The following is a 21,835-nucleotide window of genomic DNA, read 5'->3' on the forward strand; positions in this document are numbered from 1 at the left end:
CTTCATTTGTGTATTAGCTACATGGTTTTAAGTGAAGTGCGATTTTTTTCGTTTGGCGGATTTCAGAATGAATGACCTGAAGGAGCAACGACTTGCTGTGAAATTTTGTGTTAAACTTGGAAACTCCGCGACTGAAACTTTTGCTATGCTTAACACGGCTTACGGTGATGTTGCTATAAAGCGTACGGCATGTTTCAAGTGGCATGAATGTTTTAAGGATGGTCGACAGTCTATTGAAGATGATGGCGTCCTGGGCGTCCTTCCACGTCAACTGACGACCCACACGTCGACAAAATCAACACCCTGGTGCGGGCAAATCGACGTCTGACTGTCAGGGAGCTTGCTGAAGAGTGTGGGATATCAGTTGGATCTTGTTACAAGATTTTGACCAAAAAATTGAAGATGCACTGCGTTGCTGCGAAATTCAGCCCTCAGAACTCGTGAGTTTTTGGCCAAACACTCAATCACTGTTCTTCCCCACCCCCCTACTCACCTGACCTTGCTCCTTACGATTTTTTCTTGTTCCTCAAACTCAAAAGACCCTTGAAAGGAAGAAGATTTGAGACGATTCCTGAGATTAAGGCAAATGCGACGAAGGAGCTGGAGGACATTACAAAAGAAGCGTACCAGGACTGTTTCAACAAGTGGAAACACCGTTGGGATAAGTGTGTGCATTGGGGAGGAGAGTACTTTGAAGGAGTCCCAGACCTGTAACTTCTAAATAAAGTACATTTTGTTTTATGACGTCAGTCCGCATATTTTTTGAACAGCCCTCGTACTAGTGCACTAAAACACAGCCATGTCACTTTGTAAAGGCCAGATTTACATTTTTGGATATGTTAATAACATGAATGCACATGTACCATATCATTGCAGCTTCTGTAATGATAGCCAATCACAGCTGAAAGGTCAGTGTAATAAAAATAATAATTTTTTATAAAAGTATAATGCAATGAGATTTAAATTATTTTGACCAATAATTTTTATTCCTTCTGTTAAAAGAAACAATTTTATTAATTTCCTGATTTTTGTGGTGGTTACAGGGTTGGTCAAATTGAGTTCATACAGAGGAGGTTTGACAGTGAAAATAACAGAAAATGTATATAGTTTTTTCTTAACAAACATTTGATAATTTTCTTATGCAAAAGTATTTTTAATCTTACAATCAAAATTACTTTGCATGTTGGATAGTTAGTATTCCAAAAAAAAAGGCATGAGAAAAACATTACTTAAAAAAATCTTAAACTTAATTAAAAAAATCTGATATTATGATATTTTGCATATGAAAAAGCCTTGTAATGTTTACTGAAAATAGCAAAATTTTGTGAAGTTAGCATACTAATTTACAAGTTATAACATGAAAATTATAACAAGCACAAATTTATTACAAGGTTGAAAAAGTTAAAAACAAAAAATAATTGCACATTCTAAAACCTGTGTAAGGGATGAAAGAAAATCTAAAAACAAAAAGAATTCAGAGTAAAAAGACACAACATGACACAGAAGTGAAGATTGAGAATTTCTTTAAGTATTCCTTTTTTAAATTAAAGAAACGTATTAAATTTGAATTATAAACCATGTTTTGAGGATCAGTTTTATTGGCATTCATTTATAATAAGGTTTTTTAATTGAATTTTGAATGTATGTATAAAAGATTGCCCATTTTAACCCCTAGCCCATATGTAAACATAGAGTTTAGAGTCAAGCACTAATGTTTCTTGCACATATTTTTGGCATAAGTCATTTGTTAATCATATTTCATAAATATAAAACATGCTTAATAGTAAAGCAGTATCAAAAACTTAATAATACACATGAGTCTCTTTCCAACTTTTATACATTTTGTTTATATATGATACCTTTAAATATATGAAAATGATAGTGCATTTATTTCAGTTCCCCTGTCTAAAAAAGAAAAATGTAATTAATTATCTTTAACTCTGTATGTTTATATTACAAATAAAGTGAGCCTTACAGGAACAACTTGGATGTATGAACTTGAAAGCTAACACTAAACATTGTTTGTTGTAATAATGTATATTACAAAGAAGAAAAAAAAGTTCCAGTGGCTGAATGATATTCCTGCAGGCTTACATTGCTAAAAAGTGTGTTTTAGTACTTGTGGTGGGCAGAGCACAGATCGGATATTATTTAGCTTTGTGCTTAACTACAAACATACAGTATTTAAATTTCTAGTAAACTGTGATGCTTTAGCCAGAATATAAACTTATCTTCATGTACTTTGAAGTATTTTAGCATTTTTGGTAGAACACAGTTTCATTAAACAAAGGTTCATGTTGTAGTCACTATACATTGTTTTGCATTGTAATCTCTTCAACTGGTGCTTAGCTTATTGCTTCTCCATCCATTACAACAACAAAAATTTAATTGGTAGCAAATTTAGCATTTTTATTTTTGTTTGGCTTAGCAGATAACACAAAGGTATATATCTTTTTTCATTACCTGGTGTTATTTGATCAACAATTCTTTGAGTAGGGAGGAAAGGTACTTTGTTGATCCTGATGAACATAAGGAACTTAGACCTGATACCTCAGTGTGATAAAGAAACCATCAGTTTGAAGTTGCAAATGGAGTAAAGCTGTCATATCCTGTCATTCTATTTGTCTCTGCTCTGCTTATGAACTCTGAGCTGTATAAAATGTAAATTATTTATACTTGTGTTAGTTGTTCACTTAATATCATACATCTTAGAGCTTTTGATGTGTTAAATGAACCTGTATTGGAACTGTCATTTTTGGGCCTTCTGTTACAGTTTCATGTTGGTTTAAAAGTTCCTATCACAAGGCTGTCTCTGTACTTCTCTCAATAAGTAATCAGGTACTTCACTTACAAACATTAGAAATTTGACATTTCATTTGCTGTTTCGAATTTCAGTACTGCACTAAAACCTCTAGGGTTAACGTTGATGAAAATGACTGTTGTTGTGCTGTTCCTGCAGGTGCTATGTTGTCATGTTATACCACTGTCAGGTGAAAACTGTGTATAGATTTTTATGTCCTACATGACATTTTTTTATTACAAATCTTATTTGTTATAGATAAGATTGTACCAGTCATGATTATCTTTGTTTCTCTTTTCAAAAAAGGAATAAATCTGCTTTTTATAATGTTTAAATCCCAAATCAGAATGTAAGCATTTCCTCTTTGTGGTCTGATTGTTTGACTTCATTTATACTGCAATTACATTTTTATTTTTTGACTCTCATATTACAACATTAATAGTTTTAAGATGTTTTTTTTCAGGTGGTCATATGCAGTATTTTTATGATTATGCTTCAGTTAATACAGGGCTCAAATTTATAGTGCCTAGTTGTCAAGAATCTAGTGGGTTCTAATTTTGAATTGTCATAGGATGCTGTAATTTGCCATCCAGGATGATTATGAATGCTTAGACTAATTTCAAGCAAAATTTCTCTAAACAAAGCTTTTTGCAAGCACACTATTTAAGGATAAAACCCACTTTGATAATCAATAAGCTTTTTCAGTTGATATTACACATTGCTTTTACACGTTTTACTAAATTAAAAACAAACATCTTGTAAAATAGTTTCAGGAACTGTAATTTCCATATACATCTATTAACATTTAGTAGTATATAAACCAATATATAATCAAAAACAGGATAGTTTCTGGAAGTTCACTTCAGCTGATTAGTTATATCTGTTAAGAGCATTGAACTACTGTATTCAGGACCTCCCTCTCTCTCCAGTCCCCAATGAACTGTCACTTTTGTTGTTAATTTTTCATGCATCTGGCACCAAGAAAAAGGAAATTAGATTCAAGCACTTTTAAATATATATACAGTTCTATGAGTTAAATTAATTCAGGGTAAATTTTGTTATATTAGACATAAGTCTGTTCTTTTCACATTGACAATTGTAATTTAAAGATGAAGTTCCGATAGGCCTAATGTTCAAGATAAAGTAAGTATAAACTCACTGTAGGAGTAAGTTACACCTCTGCAGTAAATACAACCTAGCAATAGTATACTCTAACCAAAATTTCATAGCTGATTTTGCCTTTCTTTTGGTCTGCATGTTACAATAACATTTTAACAACTTGTGCACATGGAAAATTATTGAACTAAATATCAAGAATTATTATAAATATATTTTTGTTTCCATTCTATTACAAACTCTTAAAAATTTAATTTGATATAAATTTAATACTAACATTTGGATAAATTTATCAAACTAAAAACTTTAATGATATTTATTGAAGTTTATACTATTTGCTTTAGTAAACACCTTACTTGGTCAGTAAACATGCATACTTAATTCTTAGCTGGTGTCAATTCTATGATGCTTCAGAATCTAGCAGCACTAGCAGCAGCTGGAGGAGGAAGTAATTCAGCAGGGATGCCTGGTATTTCTGGAGCAGGTAGGGTTTATATGTTTGCACAGATTCTGCTAAAGAATTAACATTCCTCAATTATCAGTGATGTCGAGAAACCCACTTGTTGAGAAATTTATATGCAAAAACGGCTCGTTTGGGTTGAGAAAATATTTTACATAGAAGAGCGAACAACGTTTCGACCTTCTTTGGTCATCATCAGGTTCACAACTTTGTGAAACATTGAAACGTTGTTCGCTCTTCTATGTAAAATATTTTCTCAACCCAAACAAGCCGTTTTTGCATATAAAATTCCTCAATTATAAAAGTTAACTCTAACCATCTGTTATTTGATGTAGTCTAAAAATATTCATAATGGTGTAACTGTACACATAACTGACCTCTCCTAAAAATCTTCAAAAGGAAGATGGAAGACTTCACAAATTTCATCATTTTAAACTTCTCTATTAAAATCATAATAGTGAGTATCCAATTGTAACCTACTCTCATCATAATTTCACTACTTTGTTAATTTAAAAATAGTTATAGTTTCCACGAAGTTCTAAAGACTAAAAAAACAGAGTAGTTTTCATCTTTATTGTTGCAAACCCTTCTTCATTCACATAAATAATCACTCATCTTTTATCATAAATTGGATGAAATTACAAAATTGTGAAAATATAAATTTATAGTTGTTTGCAGAAGCATAAAAATTTCACAAGCCAGAAAGAGAGGTTATAAGCAGACAGAAAGATGCACGGTTTCAGAGTGGTCGTACCAACAATGGTCAAACATAAAACTGATTATTCATTTCTTGTTTTGTTCTTAAATTAAATTATTTGACTTTTCTTCTCCATTTGTTTGAGGTTAAAGACTGTTTTTAGTCCTCTAATCTGACAGAACATTACTGTCCTTGTTAGCATCAAACCTATTTTTGGGTATTGCCACAGCAATTTTTGATTTGACATATGGATTTACCTCAGTTTTGGCTGTCCAAATGTCCATTATGATTACATTCACAGTAGCTGCACAGGTTGGAAGTCTAAACATGTTGGAACTTTGCACATGCAGGTAATAAAGGGAATAATGATTGATAATTATATGTTAAAGAATACCAGTTTCATTTATGAGCAGAAGGGTCTGAAAAACAGATATGTATTGGACAAAAAAGAAGGTTAACTTAGGGAACCCATCTGTTACACAGCATAAAGTATGGCCATCAACTATGAGATGTTTCTGCTCATGTTGTGACTAGTCATAACTTGGTCAGTTTTTAAGCAAATTGGAAAATATAATTTGTCATCACCATAATAACTCATTTTGTGTTACATTCTTTACAAGTTTCAATAAAAACTGATAAATCTTAGATTTTTATGTACATTTCCTTCCACCAAGGAACCTCTGGTTTGGGTGTAGAGCTCCAGTGTTAACTTCATTATTATTATTATTATAACCTCTTGAGTTTATTTTTCTGTAACATAGTGTAAGGTCCTCAATAACTCCCAAAATGTGAAAAGGTTTTTTTTTATATGTCAAGTGTATATGAACATACCTATTTTTATTATTAACATTTTTACCATTTTACAATTTATTATTCTTGAACATGCATGATAATTCTGTTGGTATCACTAATAGGTTTAATTAAGATATTTTCTGTTTGTTAGTACATTTTATCAAACCAGTAAGTTAAATATTTGTACATTTAAATTTATACTACTGCTAGGAAGAGCATTGTTAGGGAGATTTATTGAGGGAGTGGGTCATGTCAGAAAAGATCATGTTGCAGGGCACACAGAGATGTTAAAATATTTTAATATTGCACCTTGAGAAAAATGCTGTTTTACGCACAACCCTTTGACAACCTTTAATTCTATTTTAATGGATCATGGGTGGCAGGTGTGTTATTGCTTTGGTTGACTTATATTGGTATTTTCTTGAATTTATTGATTTTTGCCAGTAAACGTATTGTCACATTATAGGTTGTAATTTAAATTTTAGTATTATATATTAGCTAGTTTCTTTATTTAAAAGTTTATTAAACACACACACACACACACATTTTTTTGTGTCACATGTTATGTTGAATGTAACATTGATTCAAATTAAATGTCTGTGATGTCAAAACACTAAGTCTATAATTTTATATGAATTAGGAACTCAACTCACCAATATTGACAAGGTAGAATATAAAATCTTATATTTTCTTTGCTTATTGATACTTAGCTTATATACTGAATCACACATAGTAGCACTGTTTGCCTCTTTCCATTTTTGGAAACAGCCTCTTTTTATACACTTCCTTCAATAAAAGGCATGTGAATAACTCATCAAAAGCTCAGACTATCCTCTTAGCCACTTTCTCAGCTATTTTAAAGTGCTTAAAAGCCACCATGTTCTTTTGAACTAAGATTTCAAAAAGGTAAGTTATCTTTAGTCTACTTGAAGTTACATATTTTTGTAAACAAAATACAGCTTAGTTCCTGAGCTTGGTAAATTAAATTGGAATTGTGTGGTATTGATGTAGCTATTTATGATTCTTTGGTTATTTCATATATATATATATATATATATATAAAACCTAAAATTATTTTGTTTCACATCATATGCCAGGCAGCAAACAACTGCAAAGGTCTTTGTAAGTAGAAGATATAATAATTTGCTATACTTATTTACTCTTCTATTTTTAAGAAATACAAGTTTAAGAACTTATTTATAATAAATAGTAATAATCTATATACACACATAATAATTAAATGTGACTGTATTTTACCAAACACTAGTCCACTAAACCACAGTAAAGATTAAAGATTAGTTTTATATTTTTTGGATGGGGTAACATGAATGCATGTACACTATGTCAGTGTTAGTTCTGTAATGTTAGCAAGACATGAGTGGAAGGTTAATGTAACAACAATAATAAATATAATTATATAATGTTGTGCAATTTCTGCTGTTTAGACTTAACAGTTGTGTTCTTGTATTATAATTTGTAATCAGTCAGGAATGAAAAAAACATAATTTATATTATTTTCTAATTTTTTATGGTGATTATGAAGTCCATAAAATTGACAGACCCCATATAGTTAGGGTAGAGAAAAATAACAGACAAAATATAAAGTTGTACTGAAAACAAATGTTTGGAATATATTTAGGTTTTAGAGATTACGAAACAATATTTGAGATGGGACAAAGAATAGTTTTTAAACATAAGAAAATCACTTCACACTCACACTTGTAACAAAATAAACTTGATATTTTCACAAACAAATCTTTAGTGAACTTCAGTAAAAAATCTTATGTTTTTGTGTACAAAAAAAAAACTTTTAATCTTTACTAAAAGTCTATCAATTTTTGTGAAGACACATACTTTGTCAAAAGTTAGAGTATAAATACTTGTTATCATTCCAAACCAATAGCTAAAGGGGTAAACTCCTTTCTGCACACATTAAAGTATTTCTGAGTTACATTCAAATTTTAATTAAATAACTTTCAATACATATTAATGAAATTACCGTTATTGTATATGTTATAATTCAAAGTTTTTATATTATATAAGTTTTAATTCTTTTATTTATGTTTTACAAGATTCATTTACATTTTGAAAGGTTTAATAATTTTTTTAAATATAAACCAAACTTTGCTTTAGTTAATAAATGTTAACTTACCACATTAGTGCAAAAACATTTAGTTGAAGGCTTGCATATTTCTTTAAAAAATATCATAATCAGATCTGCCTACAGCTGTATTTGCTATGGCTATGGTAATATTGAAATATCTTCAGTTTATGTGGGTTTGTACAGTGTACTCAGTTCATTCAAATTCTCCTGTTGTCTTTAAGTTCTCTGTGTGTATCTGCCTATAAGCCCTGTATCTGTGTTGTGCAAGCATGTACTTTCCATGGGAAACAAGTCACTGGCCATTGCAAATGAGTTTTCAGTGGCTGCCCATGGGCAGTTTTTCATAGGTGAAAGAAATGATCATGACACAAAAAAAGTGGTGAGGACAGCAAAACAGACTTCCAGAAAGTTATGGCCTTGTCTCAATCCAAGTAAGCTTGGCATGAATCACATTCTTTGTACTCTGTTTCAGTTAAAAAAGTGGTTTCTGTACTACTGATAAGTCCCATTTAATTATAGAAAACTTATTAGTTGGTACAAGACTGCTACTGAAAACAAACTTTAAAGGTAGGCAGGTCTGCCTAATATGTCCTGAGGACATCTGTTAATGTGTATTGATAATAAAAGGTAAAGTAAAATAAAACATTAAAAATAAACTAAGTGAAAAGGTAAAGCCATAAAATTACAAATATAACCAAAGGAAGGTATTTTAAGATTATTCAGTGAAGAATTAAAACTTAGATGTTTCTATTTTATTAAGCTGTTCTTTGTTAATAGCTACACTTAAGTGATGTGATAAAGTGAAAAATATAAACATTTCCATTAAAAAACCTGGTGTTACTTTAGGATGTTCTAGAAGTTATGCAAATAAAATTTGTAAACTGTAAGATAACAAAAAAATTTATACACAACACAAAAATCACCCTGAGCTTGATCTATTCAGTCTGAGTGCAAATAACTACAATAAATAATGAATTTTTAGTAAAAAAATTAAATTATATAAAAACATGGTAGCCAAAGCATGAAAAGAAATGTGTTCTCCTTTTTAAACATCATAACATCAGAAATTGAATCTGACCCTCTTTTAATCTAAACTGTATTTTGAATTAATTAGTGGAATGTCTGTTTTTGGACTTATTGGTACAAGTGAAGGCAATTTTTATTTAAATAATAAATAGATAAACAAAGACCTGGCAAGCTTAGCATTCTTGCCTTACAAAGGTCCTGACTGAGAATAGTCACTGTCACTCTCAGTGTCTTACAGGAATAATGATCTTGAACTCTTCGAGAATACAAAGTATGTTGCTGGCATCATGCAGTCATAAAAATCTTTTATCAAGCAAGCAGTTAATTTTTATCTGGAAATGCTATAATCAGAACCTGACTTGTATATGCACAAGGTTCATCTACTGGTCCACTATGGTGGGAACAAGCAACATGGTGCAGATTTTTTAGTAGACCTACTACAGTCACTGTTGGATGGATTTCCACAATTAAAATAAATAGAAATAAAGAGAGGTTTCACTTTAATGGGTTATTCTTTCAAATTCCAGGAGAATATTTCTTACAAACCTAAAATATTGACACAGATATGAATTGAGAGACTCCCTGAAACTTGGTAGATGTGTTAGAATAAGTTTTAGAATTCTGTCACTCTCAACTTCTAGTTTTTTCCAAATTCTGAGATCGCAGTTATGTTCATTTAAAAGTTAATGCCAGTAATTAATATAGAATATAATTACCATAACTTTTTCTGATTCTTTCTGACTAACATTATTGTACTTGATTTTCATTTCATTACAGTTTCATATTTTTGCACTTTATTTAGTCTTGCACACTATTCAGAGTTTTGGAAGAGGAGATTTTTATTCTGAAAGATGGCAAAAATAGTTATGCTTATGCAATTTATAACATTTTAAGTACAAAAATAGTTAATTTTGATTTAATCATTAGTAGTAAGTTATTTAAATTTTACTTGTTAGTTAAAAATTGTGGATTTTACAGTTATTCAATTTTAATATATTCTGGCAAAGTCTTATTTGTTTATCTACAAAGTGACTGTTCTCTTTCTAGTCTTCTATTACAAACATTCTAAAATATTAATTCTACCTTTCATAGTGGTAGTGAACTTCACTTGCATAGATTGTGGCTTTACAATTAGATTCACAACCCAATGGTATTTCCTGATAAACTGGAAGAAGTATGTAAGATAAGTTTCCACACATGAAAGTTCACTAAATTGATGAGTTAACTTGTTTTAGTAGTAATAGTAATGTTGAATTATCAAAACCTTAAGTGTGAGATAGTAATGTTAGTTTTGTGTTAATACATACAGCATTACAACCCTTTTTTTTAGTGCTTTGTTTTATGCTCACTGTATACTCTGTCAAATGTATCAGTCATATCTGAAATGTAGCCACATTTATTATTGTTGTTAAAACACATATTGACAAAATAAAATATTGAACTTCAAGATAGTTATTTTTGAAACTAAAATTTAATAAAGTACTAAAACAAGGTTTTCTGGAGAGGTGTATTGCTTTTATTACATTAATAAACCTCATATTTAGTTATAAAACCTCTGATTATATATCTAACATAATTTGTAGTGTCTATTTCATCTATCTCCTAAGATTGATGTGTGGAAAGCCTTTATTTTCAACTCTTGTAATAAATAGTGATAAAAAATTTTATATATTCAACACGTTTGTAAAACTGCATGAAACATATTATTTGATATTAACAGTATGATGGGATGTTTGTATGTAAAAATCAAGCTGGATTTACTCACTAATGTACTTTTAAATCTAAAATTGTTTATAAAGCCCTACATAGATAATTAGAAAATTAAGATTTTTATAATTTTTAAAAATTGAAACAATAGGAATTTTTTTTAATAATGTCTAGAACTGCATTGTTATCATTCTTAAAATTTTATGTTAACTTATAACCAATGCTGAAAATCTTGAACCTAAAATAAATAAGCCACCTAGATTATATATAACTGTAGAAGGAGATCAGAACAGTTATAAATTGTAACTTTTAAGACTATTTTCTAAGTTCATTCATCTATAAGATGTTTAAACATAATTTAGTGAGTATATACACAAGTAATGTATCCTTCATGCTATATGGTTCAATAGCTTATGTACCTCTCAACAAACAATTGATTTTCACATTTCACATCTTCCAGCTATCTACAACTTCAAATACATGTTTATATGAAATCTACATTTTCCAGTGTTTTAATTTGATTCACATGTTATTTAGAAGCAATCAGTCTTGTTCATCTTCTCTCTTACCTATATATATTCCAGAAAATATTATCTTACCTTTTACATTGACTTGTGTCACCATGCATGTATTCAGCAACTTACTGTAACTTTTACTAAACTCTGTATACTGTATGTTGTAATTCGTTTTTACTCTAAATATTTAAAGTTGATATTCTGTAAATAACCTATAAAATTAATTTTACTTTTATATTTTAAAAGTATATTAAAACATCTAGTAATAATTGACTATATTTAAAATAATGTTTGACTTTTAATTTTACCTCAGGTGGTATGTCAGGTAATATGTCCAGTGCCAACTCTTCATTCAGTGGTATGAATTCTATGAGTCCTAACATGCCCATGGGGATTACTTCAAATTCCATTTCCAACATGGAGAATTTGTCTGGTGTGAACAGGTAAGGTATATGGAATAATAAAATCATAATGTTACTGTATAGGTAGACTTCTTGAATTGTCAGTCATGGATGAGAGATCATTTTGAAACAAATATTAATAATGACAATTTTCTAAGGAGGTTCTTATTGATACTATACCATAAATTGGTATAAAATAAATGAAACCGTTATCAAACAGCATACAACAAGTAACTTGTAATTATTTTGTCTTTCGGAGTGATTTTCTTTTAGCACTAGCGTAATGGATTTCTGTGTTACAAAATATTCCAATAAAAGGTTCAAACTAAAGCTGCAAAACTGTGTTGTAAAACATTCAGTTTTCATTGCAAAGTAGAAAACATTCATAAGTTTATGCATTGGATTGCTGCAGTTACTGTAACAATTCCTTGTAGGGTTGTTTAAAAATGTGTAGTCATTATCTTATTCAAATGCTTTAAATTTAAGGGGCAATATATGTATGAAATATACAACATACACAGTCTCACATACATAGCACCTGTCATTGTCTGTAGCTAATTGCAGGAAAGCGGTATCTTCAGAAGTTATTTTTTAGTTTTGCAACTAATATTTGTTTCATTAGCAGTAATTTAGCATGGGAGAAGGATAGAAGATCAAATTACTACTGCCAGTTTACTTCCTGTAAGTAATTTACCACTTTTTGGTTAACCTAGTAAGGGCTGGAATGCCAACTTCAGTGATAAGATTTTCCTTATCATCCTAAATGGGCTGCTTTATTAAAATATATTTTGTGGAGCAGTCACCTTCCTGTAGCTGACTGGGTGGATACTATGAGCATAATTTATCTGTAATACTTTATTTTTGGAAGGAAGGTGAGATTTGTATATTTATTATTGGTTAAATCTAGCAGACAAACATTGTATCCCACTTTGTAGTACAATCTACTTTTACAGATATATCTGATATAGTTCTGCACTGTGTTTCCCAATGGCACAGTGATAAGTGTGCAAACTTATAATGTTAGAAACAAGTTTCAACACCCATCGTGGGTACAACATAGCCCATCTAAAGCAAATGGAAAACTAATAGTTTTCTGTTGTTTTTCATACATAAGTTAGCTAAATTAAGTTTTAGGAATTAATTGTGCAGTTGGAAAATATACTAAAAATGCTCACTGTGAATGAAGTTTTCTGTTTTTATAAGCAATTTCAAAAGTGACTTTTAGCTCATTTTAAACACCAAAAGGATTTTATTGAAATCCTGATATGAAAAGTGAAATAAATGTAAATTGCTAGACTTTATTTTATTTACAGTATGGGAAATAGATCTGGTATGGTAACAAATGGTCCGAATATAGATCCCTTTGCACAAGCCTACTCAGGGATGCCTCAGTATCAGTGTAAGTACCTAATGCTTGTTTATTTATGTGTGAGTATATTTTTTACTTGAAGAAATATTACCTTATTATGAATCAAGTACATTTTTTTTGCATCCTACTATAATGAATGTAGCATGTATATACACTACTGCTGTCCAAATTCTTAAGGCCAATGAACATAAAGAAAAAATATGCATTTTGCATTGTTTGACTCAACCACATATTTGAGTAGAACTTTGAAAGATGAAAATAAGAAAAGGGAAAATAAAAATAAAAAACTTTTTTACCATTTAATAGAGAAAATGTGACCACTGAAATTCACTGAAATACCAGCTGTTCAAAAGTTTAAGACCATACCAAAAAGAAGTCCTAAACAGGGTAGGAAATGCCCAACAAGTGGTCTCAGTAGTGAGTTGCATGGCCGTCATTGCAAATAACTTTAAACATTTGCTTTGGCATGGTTGATATAAACATTTGAAAAAGGATGGCTGGAATTTTATTCCAAGTGGTGAAGATGGCTTTACAAATATCATGCACTGTTTGGAATTGACATCCATTTCTATAGACTTCCCTTGCCATCCACCCCCAAACATTTTCGATGGGGTTCAGTCGGGCAAACACGCTGAATGGTCTAAAACAGGGGTTCCCAACCTTTTGGCACTCGCGACATGAAAATGTAATTGATGAAATAAAATTAATGTTATCCCAAGCTACTTCTAACAAGGCTACGTGACTCCACTGCCAAGGCTTCGTGACCCCAAGGGGGTCACGACCCACTGGTTGGGAACCTCTGGTCTAAAAGAATCACGTTATTTGCCATGAAAACGTCCTACGGGCATTGTGGATTGCAGTGTTGTCCTGTTGAAAGATCCAGTCATTTCCACACAAGCAAGGGCCTTCAGTCAATGCTCTCTCCAACATGCCAGTGTAGCCAGCTGCTGTTTGATTTTACACAGTATACTAGTCAGTTCTGTTCCACTTTTTCTACATACTTTTCAAAGCTCTCTGTATAGTAAATAACACCTAAAACTTCATTAAGTAATACAGAGGTCCATGGAAAATGCATCTTGATCTACCTTGTTTGTGTTTAAGTCATATAATATCAAATCTTACTTTTACTTACGTCTTATATAACGTTGCATTTCATGGTGATTTTATTTTAATAAATACTGTATTTAACAGAAACTCCAAGAAATGTGTTACTAAAAGTAGTTAGATTCATGTTACATCATTAGTGAAACTGTGTTAGTTAGTCTTGGAGAATTGAGACTTAGGGTCATGGAAAAATTGTTAAAATCTTTACTAAATGTATGAAAACCATATGCAGAATAACTGACTTTCTGACTTGGATGTACAATTGAATATTTTGTCTCAATGGAGACATAGCATTATTAGCATTTACTTCATACAAGGATAACACTTTGTTATAGTATGTATACTGGTGGAAACACCTTAACCTAATAATGTATAGGACACACTCTGCCATGTTTTAAGATTTTCTTAATATTTGACTTATTATTATAACCATAATCTACATCCTCCATGTATATCTTGGAATAACCTTTGCTTGCATTCTAACATTTTTGAATATTGTATCACAAGCAGAATGATAATAAATTAATTTGAATTTTTTTGCAGCCACTCGGACATATGCATTGTTAAGATACCTCTTGTTCAACTTACAGTAATTAATTTATTTTTGTATGTGTTAGGAAGAAACTTGGTAACTTATATAAACCTAAATTTACATAGATGATCATAGGTAAAAGGTCTTTTCTTTTTTCTTTTTAGTTTCATTATGTATCAGTATTTTAAACATGGGATCATTCCTTTTGGTTACTCTTCCATCAGAGGTTTTTTTCATTAGCTGCAATAGACTACTGTTCTTGGATTATTTCTGGTGATAAGGTGTTTATTAAACTTTCCTTACCATGTGTGATGTCCAACTAACAATCATCACGAAGGAGCCTATTTTCCCATCTGAAATCAGGCCTTTCCTTATTTTACGAAGCTAGTGCAACACTATATGTAATCCCTTTCTTTCAAATATAAAACTTTTAATATCTCACACTTTCTTATAATCATAATAGGAGAAATTTTTTTAGAAGTGTCTGTAATGTAACCCTATTAGAAAAGATCAGTTTTAGTCAGTATCATTAGTTTTTAACTCAAAGCACTTCAGCTGAGCTGTAAAATGGTAAAGTCTATTAATCTGTCTGTTCATAGGCCATATAGTTCCTGGGGCAGTGTACTTTAGTGTACAAATTGTTACTATGGTTCAACCATTTGTGTATTTGTAAAATTCTAATATGCTTTTATAAATCTTGCATTTAATTATTCCAGTGTGTGTTTGTTGGACCAGAACTGATTATTAACAAAATTAATGAACCTGGTTGTTGTTGTATGTGTTTTCATTTCATCATTACTCAGCTTTATTCACTGAGCATCATTTTATCTTTCTTTAATAAATGTGTAACTGGTGGTCACTACCCACTACTCTAGTGTACTCTATCATGTCAGTACTGGTTGTCACACATTTATTTAGGATAATAATGTGACTGACCTAGTATAACTGACATTTTTGTCTCATTGTTTTTGTGATATATATAGTTTTTGTTTAATGTATAAACACTATGTCATAACTATGTATTTTTAATTGATTTGCAAAGAATTGAAACAAGACTCAATTACACTATCACTATAACATATAACCGTTTGGATATGTATTTTGTGTTCAAAAATTAACACACAGAAACATGAAAGGAATCTCATTTTCAGACTTTGTAGAAGTGCAATAAAATTTTATGTACTTTGATAAATGTGGTTTTACTCTGTAAACCATTCATATGGTTATATTGTTGATAATGTTATATGGCTAATTCATACTATCTACAGGAATCCTGTCTTTTAAATTTATATTGTATAATTTTTTTACTTTTCATACACACACAGCTAATTTTTTGTGTGCATATCAAGTTATCACTTGTTTATTAATCGTATATAACATATCGCCTTTCGTATAATTACTTTCTGATTTTTGCACTTTTAATCAGGCTTCTTACAACTTTTTGTTTTAACTCTTAACTTAATATTCTTCAGTGACCTTATTTCTCAATTCCATATGGTTGATATTGTAAACAGTTGTGTGTCTTGTCTTCTGTGTAAAATGTTTTCAATTTATAGACTTTATTATTTATTTTCAGTGATATTTCTTATTTTAATATTTTCTCTTTAAACTAGTTTGTTTAATTTAAAAAAAATCAATTTCTTTAATATACAGCATTAAGAAGCACTGTGTTATAGGATGTCACGATACTGTAAAACATTTTTTGATGTTTTGGTCTTTCTAAGATAACAAGCATAGCTTTAGGAAAGTAACTTATTGCTTCTAATCTACTTATTTCCAAACTGTTGTATCATTCAATGCAACTCATCTATTTGTTTTAGATATCTTAAGCAACTTAATTGCAATAATGATTATATAATTAAGCTTATATTATTGTATTCCACAATAAATCAAGGTAGTATATCTTATAAATTACTAATTGAGTTTTTCAATTTTTAATTACAGCTGCTTTACCAGGAAACTTTTCTCAGGTTGGACTTCATCAAAATCAGAGCTCTTCTACAAAACAAGTAGAAGGTGATTTTATTAATGATTACTATTATTTGGTCAATAAATTGTAGATTTTTGTTAACCCTATCACAACAGGTTACAGATCAAAGGCCATGTTATCGTGTTTGGTGACTTCCATTCAAAATGTTATTGAACTACTATTTTATGAATTTGTCAGTAAGTTCAGTATCAAATTGTAGTATAATTAAAATTTTAGTATTATACATTAAGTAATTTCGTAATCTTAAAGTAAATATTAAAAGAACACATAAATTTTTGTGAGTCATGTTGTATGTTGAATACAGCACTTGTTTAAATTAAATGTTTGTGATATCAAACTACCAAGTCTATAGTTTCATACAAATTAGAAATTAAGAACTAAAGTTACCTATATTGACAAGCTAGAATATAGGATAGGAATCTTGTACCTTTTCATTTTGCTGAGCTATGGCTTACATACTGAATCAAACACAGTGGCCCTGTTCATCTCCTTCCATTGTTGTTGAAATGTTCCCTGACATTCCTCTATTTCAGTATATGACATACGAATAAACAGTAAACAACTTAGAATGTCCCTTTAATGGTTTATTCAGACATTTCAATGTTTTAGAAGACCATCTTGTTATTTCAAGGAGTTGGGTTGTGTTTTTAGTCTGCTCATTTTTTTAAGAAGTAAATACAGCTTAGTTACTGAGCTTGATAAATTATAGTGAAATTCTGTGGTATTGATTGATTAATATATAATTTTTTGATTATTCAACTGTATATATAAAATCTAAAAAAACTGGTTTGCTTCATATTCTCTATGACCAGGCGTGGCCAGGTGGGTTAAGGCATTCAATTTGTAATCTGAGGGTTGCAGGTTCGAATTCCAGTCGCACCAAGCATGCTCAACCTCTTAGTCATGGGGGTGTTATAATGTTAGTCAATCCCACTATTCATTGGTAAAAGAGTAGCTCAAGAGTTGGAGGTGGCTGGTAACAACTAGCTGTCTTTCCTCTAGCCTTACATTGCTAAATTAGGGACAGCTAGCACAGATGGCCCTCGTGTAGCTTTGCACAAAATTCAGAAACAACAAAAATGATCATATTCTCTACATGAAAAATTTTAAAAGGCTTAGCAGCCTGTGTCAAGCAGGAACCAAGTACAAAAGTAATAGCAAGAAGAGATAATTGCTTGTTTTACTTCCTTATTTGTTTTGTATTTTAAGAAAAATAAGGTCTAGTAAGTTATTTTTAAATAGTAATAATCTATATATATAATATGTAGTAATTGAAATATGACTTTATTTACCAGATATGAGTCCACTAAAACACATCTGAGATATGGTCACTTTCTAAAGACTATACATCAGTTTTATATTATTGGATATGGTAATATGAGTCTATGATCACCTCATCAACTCAAGTTCTGTAATGTTAGCTGGGTATGAGTGGAAGGTCAATATAATAAATATATAATGTTATGAGATTTAAGCTAGTTAGACTAAATATTTGTATTTTCATATTATAATCTGTAGTCATTGTAGAAAGAAAAAAGCATAATTTATAATTACTTCCTGACTTTTTTTTTTATGGTGGTAATGAGGTTGGTAAAATTTATAGACCCCACGTAGCTAGGGTAGAGAAAAGAATAGACAAAATATAAAGTCTTACTGAAAACATTTCAAATATATTTTGGTAGTTATAGAGATTACAGAAATAATAACTGAGATTTTGGGGACAGAATAGTTTTAGGTAGGGTAGAGAAAAGAATAGACAAAATATAAAGTCTTACAGAAAACATTTCAAATATATTTTGGTAGTTATAGAGATTACAGAAATAATAACTGAGATTTTGGGGACAGAATAGTTTTAATCTTAACATTATAATTACTACTTGGACTAGTAATGAAACAGACTCTATTTTCACAAACAAATCTTCAATAAAATACTTCGTTAAAGAATGTCTTTTTTTGTGTGTGTGTGTACAAAAAACTTGCAGTCTTCACAAAACTTGGTCGGCTTTCATTAAAAATGCACTCACTGCATTGAAAGTTATTGTATAAATGTGCATTCAAACTTGTGTTTATTACTGAGCCCATTTTAAAAGGGTTAGTGGTAGTAGAATACTGTTAGGTTACTACCAGAGGAATTTTCAGCATCAATAAAAGCACAAATCTTTCATCTTCTGACTATGGAATACACTTGCAATGCATTTGTCAGTTCATACTCCAGGTAGTGTGGCACCATCCCTAATTCCAAATTACCAACCATAGGGATTCAGTAAGACAGTAGTAACCATTTCTAATTTTCCTACTTTATTATTATTGTATAATTTTAATTTAACATCAATCCAGTTTAATTAAGAAGAGATTTTGCTTTTAATATGTTATTACAAAAATGAAATTGCTTAATCAACTGCTTTCATATTAACCTACTGGGTACTAGTAGGTAAAAGTGCATATGTATACTTTACTGTTACATTCAAGATTCAGTTAAACTACTTTATTTTAAATGTATGTCAATGAATTTGGCATTAAAACATAGTTAATAAATCAAGTTTTAATTTCAAAAATAAATTCTCAATCTTCATTTCTTTATTACATGGCACTTGTTTGTTCTGAATTGCCCAATTTAAATAATGTTTACAACCTTGTTTGAGATGCTGAATTTTAATACAGATTGCAGGTTTCTAGTACAGATACTAAGACATAATCTAAGTTTATAGCATTCCAGTCATCTTAATTTACAGAGACATAAACCAGAAATAAAATTAAAAGAAATAGAAAATTTTATAAGAAACATCATAATAGGCTAGCTTATTCTCCTAACACCTTTTGTATTATTTAGCTTACAAGTTCAAAGTTGTTATTGCTGAGTTTATATCAACAGAATGAGGAACATATTCTAACACTTACAGCTTGGTTAGAAAGCCATAAAAGTTATTATACATTGTATTCTTTGTATGTTAATTATTTTGCATATATGATTAAATATTTGGAATGAAATTCAGCACAGTGCCAGCTGTCATTATTTATGATTAATTGCTTGGGATTAAATTATTGAGATTATGAGATATTGACAACAAAAAAGGTACAAGACCTACACGTAAGTGCTAAATGTCTTGTACTTGTGTATATATTTCATTTATTATCATGAGAGTTACAAAAGTCGTGAAATGGCCTTTGATCTGTGACCCATTGCAAAAGGGTTAATTGATTATGTGGATAGTACAGTGTTCCTCAAACCATGATCTAAGGGTCACAGGTTTGAATACCCATCCCACCATACATGTTCACCCTCTCTAAAAACCGAGCATTATAAGGTGCAGTTAATCCCTCAATTCATTGGTAAAAGAGTAGTCCAAGAGTTGTCAGTGAGTGATGAAAACTAGCTGCCTTCCCTCTAGTCTTTCACTGCAAAGTTAGAAACAGATAGTCCTCTTTTAGCTTTATGTAAAATTTATAACAAACAAAGTATGGTATATAAAAACAGAAAAGGTTAGTAGTAGGCACTGCCACTCATTTGCTTTCCTTTAAGTTAGCAGTTCACCAGTCAATAGCTGTTTTCCCTGTGGAAACGTGATGCCCTGGGTCATCAAAGGTGGGCAAAATCAAAGTAAAAATCATGTAAGGCTAAAGTTGGGCAGAGCACAGATACCTCATTAAGTAGCTTTGTACTTAACAATAAATGAAAGTAATAGCAATATTTCTATTACTTGAATAGCTGAATTGATCCAAAAAATAATAATTGGAAAGTAACTTCAATCAGTGGGTTATTTTTGTAGCAATTGACTTAAGTGTACCTTTGATTAACCTATCTGCTGGAAAAATTTAATACAATAATAATTAGAAACATTAATTTAAATTAGTTGATTATTTTAATGACAGATGATTTCATCATAATTTCAGTTAATAAATTGTATTAGAATAATTAGTTTAATTGTAATTTCAATGAATCATCTTGTTTGTGATACTAATCAGTGTAATCACTACTCCTAGATAAATGATTAAATAGTATAGGTATAATTGTTTCAAGTTTGAATATTCATGCTTACTTTGGATTAGATAATAAAAGATGAAGTTATCTGAACTTAGAGTATATTCAGCCAGGATTTTGAAAAAGAGTCCAAAAGATCCTTGTAAAACATGGTAACACATGGTACTGTACTTACATCATATGCATTTGTATAATTAAAGCTTTGGAATATTTTAACACAAGTTTCTGTTCTAATTTACATTAAATAGTTTGCAGAATAGTATGTTTATCTATGAAGTTTAGTTTTTGCTCAATTCCAGGGAATAAATTTTTCCCAACAGAAAAATGTTTTGAATGTAAACTGTAGGTTTCAACCGATGTATTCATACAAGTTGAATACCAGTTTTTTATGTATGTTACCATGGAAATGTACAGCTATATAACAAAATTAATAAATGTTTAGTATTTTGTTTGTAGTATTGCTTATTAAATGTAATAGTTTTGCATCTATTATCACACCTCTTTCTGCAGTTAGTAGCTGTTGTGGTTAATAACAAATGAGGATATATCACTATGAAAAATGTTCACATAATTAGAATAAACTAATTATTTTAATGTATTTTTGTTTAAATTTAGCAAAGTATTTCATTTACTACATTTTTCTATAAATACAACATTGTATATTTGCTTGTCTTATGGCAATTAAAACTAATGATTATAACTTAGATTTCTAACGATATTTAATTTTCGTACAGGACCAGAAGGTGCCAACCTATTTATCTACCATCTTCCCCAGGATTTCACAGACAATGATCTTGTCCAAACCTTTCTTCCTTTTGGAAATGTGATTTCTGTTAAGGTGTTCATTGATAAACAGACCAACCTTAGTAAATGTTTTGGTATGTTGAAATTTACTTTCTTTGATCATTAGTTATTCATAACTTTAAAAAAAAGATCACTTGTATGTTATTTGTAATAAGTATTATCTTATGATAAATATTAAACTTAATATTTTGTGTAATATTAGCTTAAAAATAGTTTTTAAATAACAAAATAATGGGCTTTTATGTTGTTAAAAACTGAGTAGCAGAAAGTTTCCCTCCTGGTTGCTTCCAAGAAATGTATCTATTGAAATATCAAACACAAATCTTAAAAGATAATGTTATTGTAAATGTCATTGTTTAGGCTACCTTTGAAATATTGTGTTTTTTCTTGGGCTACTTACTGCAGAAAGGACATAGAAGTGTATCGAAAGGATTTGGAA

At 30.2% G+C, this 21,835-nt stretch overlaps 1 protein-coding gene across 8 annotated transcripts in view; it reads left to right on the forward strand.

Moving 5' to 3' along the window:
- The window catches only part of LOC143246220 (CUGBP Elav-like family member 2), a 194,262-nt gene that overhangs the window by 167,643 nt on the left and 4,784 nt on the right, over positions 1 to 21,835 (forward strand). For 4 of the 8 annotated variants that reach the window (XM_076492556.1, XM_076492535.1, XM_076492524.1 and 1 more), the window contains 5 exons: positions 4,305 to 4,400; positions 11,531 to 11,660; positions 12,932 to 13,017; positions 16,568 to 16,639; positions 21,327 to 21,470. In XM_076492556.1, the coding sequence (XP_076348671.1) occupies positions 4,305 to 4,400; positions 11,531 to 11,660; positions 12,932 to 13,017; positions 16,568 to 16,639; positions 21,327 to 21,470 (528 nt within the window). The remainder of the gene's footprint in view (positions 1 to 4,304; positions 4,401 to 11,530; positions 11,661 to 12,931; positions 13,018 to 16,567; positions 16,640 to 21,326; positions 21,471 to 21,835) is intronic. The other 4 variants (XM_076492566.1, XM_076492587.1, XM_076492575.1 and 1 more) reach the window with 1 other exon arrangement.

The sequence above is a fragment of the Tachypleus tridentatus genome, chromosome 1 (genome assembly GCF_004210375.1).
Source record: "Tachypleus tridentatus isolate NWPU-2018 chromosome 1, ASM421037v1, whole genome shotgun sequence".
In the NCBI taxonomy this organism is placed as follows: domain Eukaryota; kingdom Metazoa; phylum Arthropoda; class Merostomata; order Xiphosura; family Limulidae; genus Tachypleus; species Tachypleus tridentatus.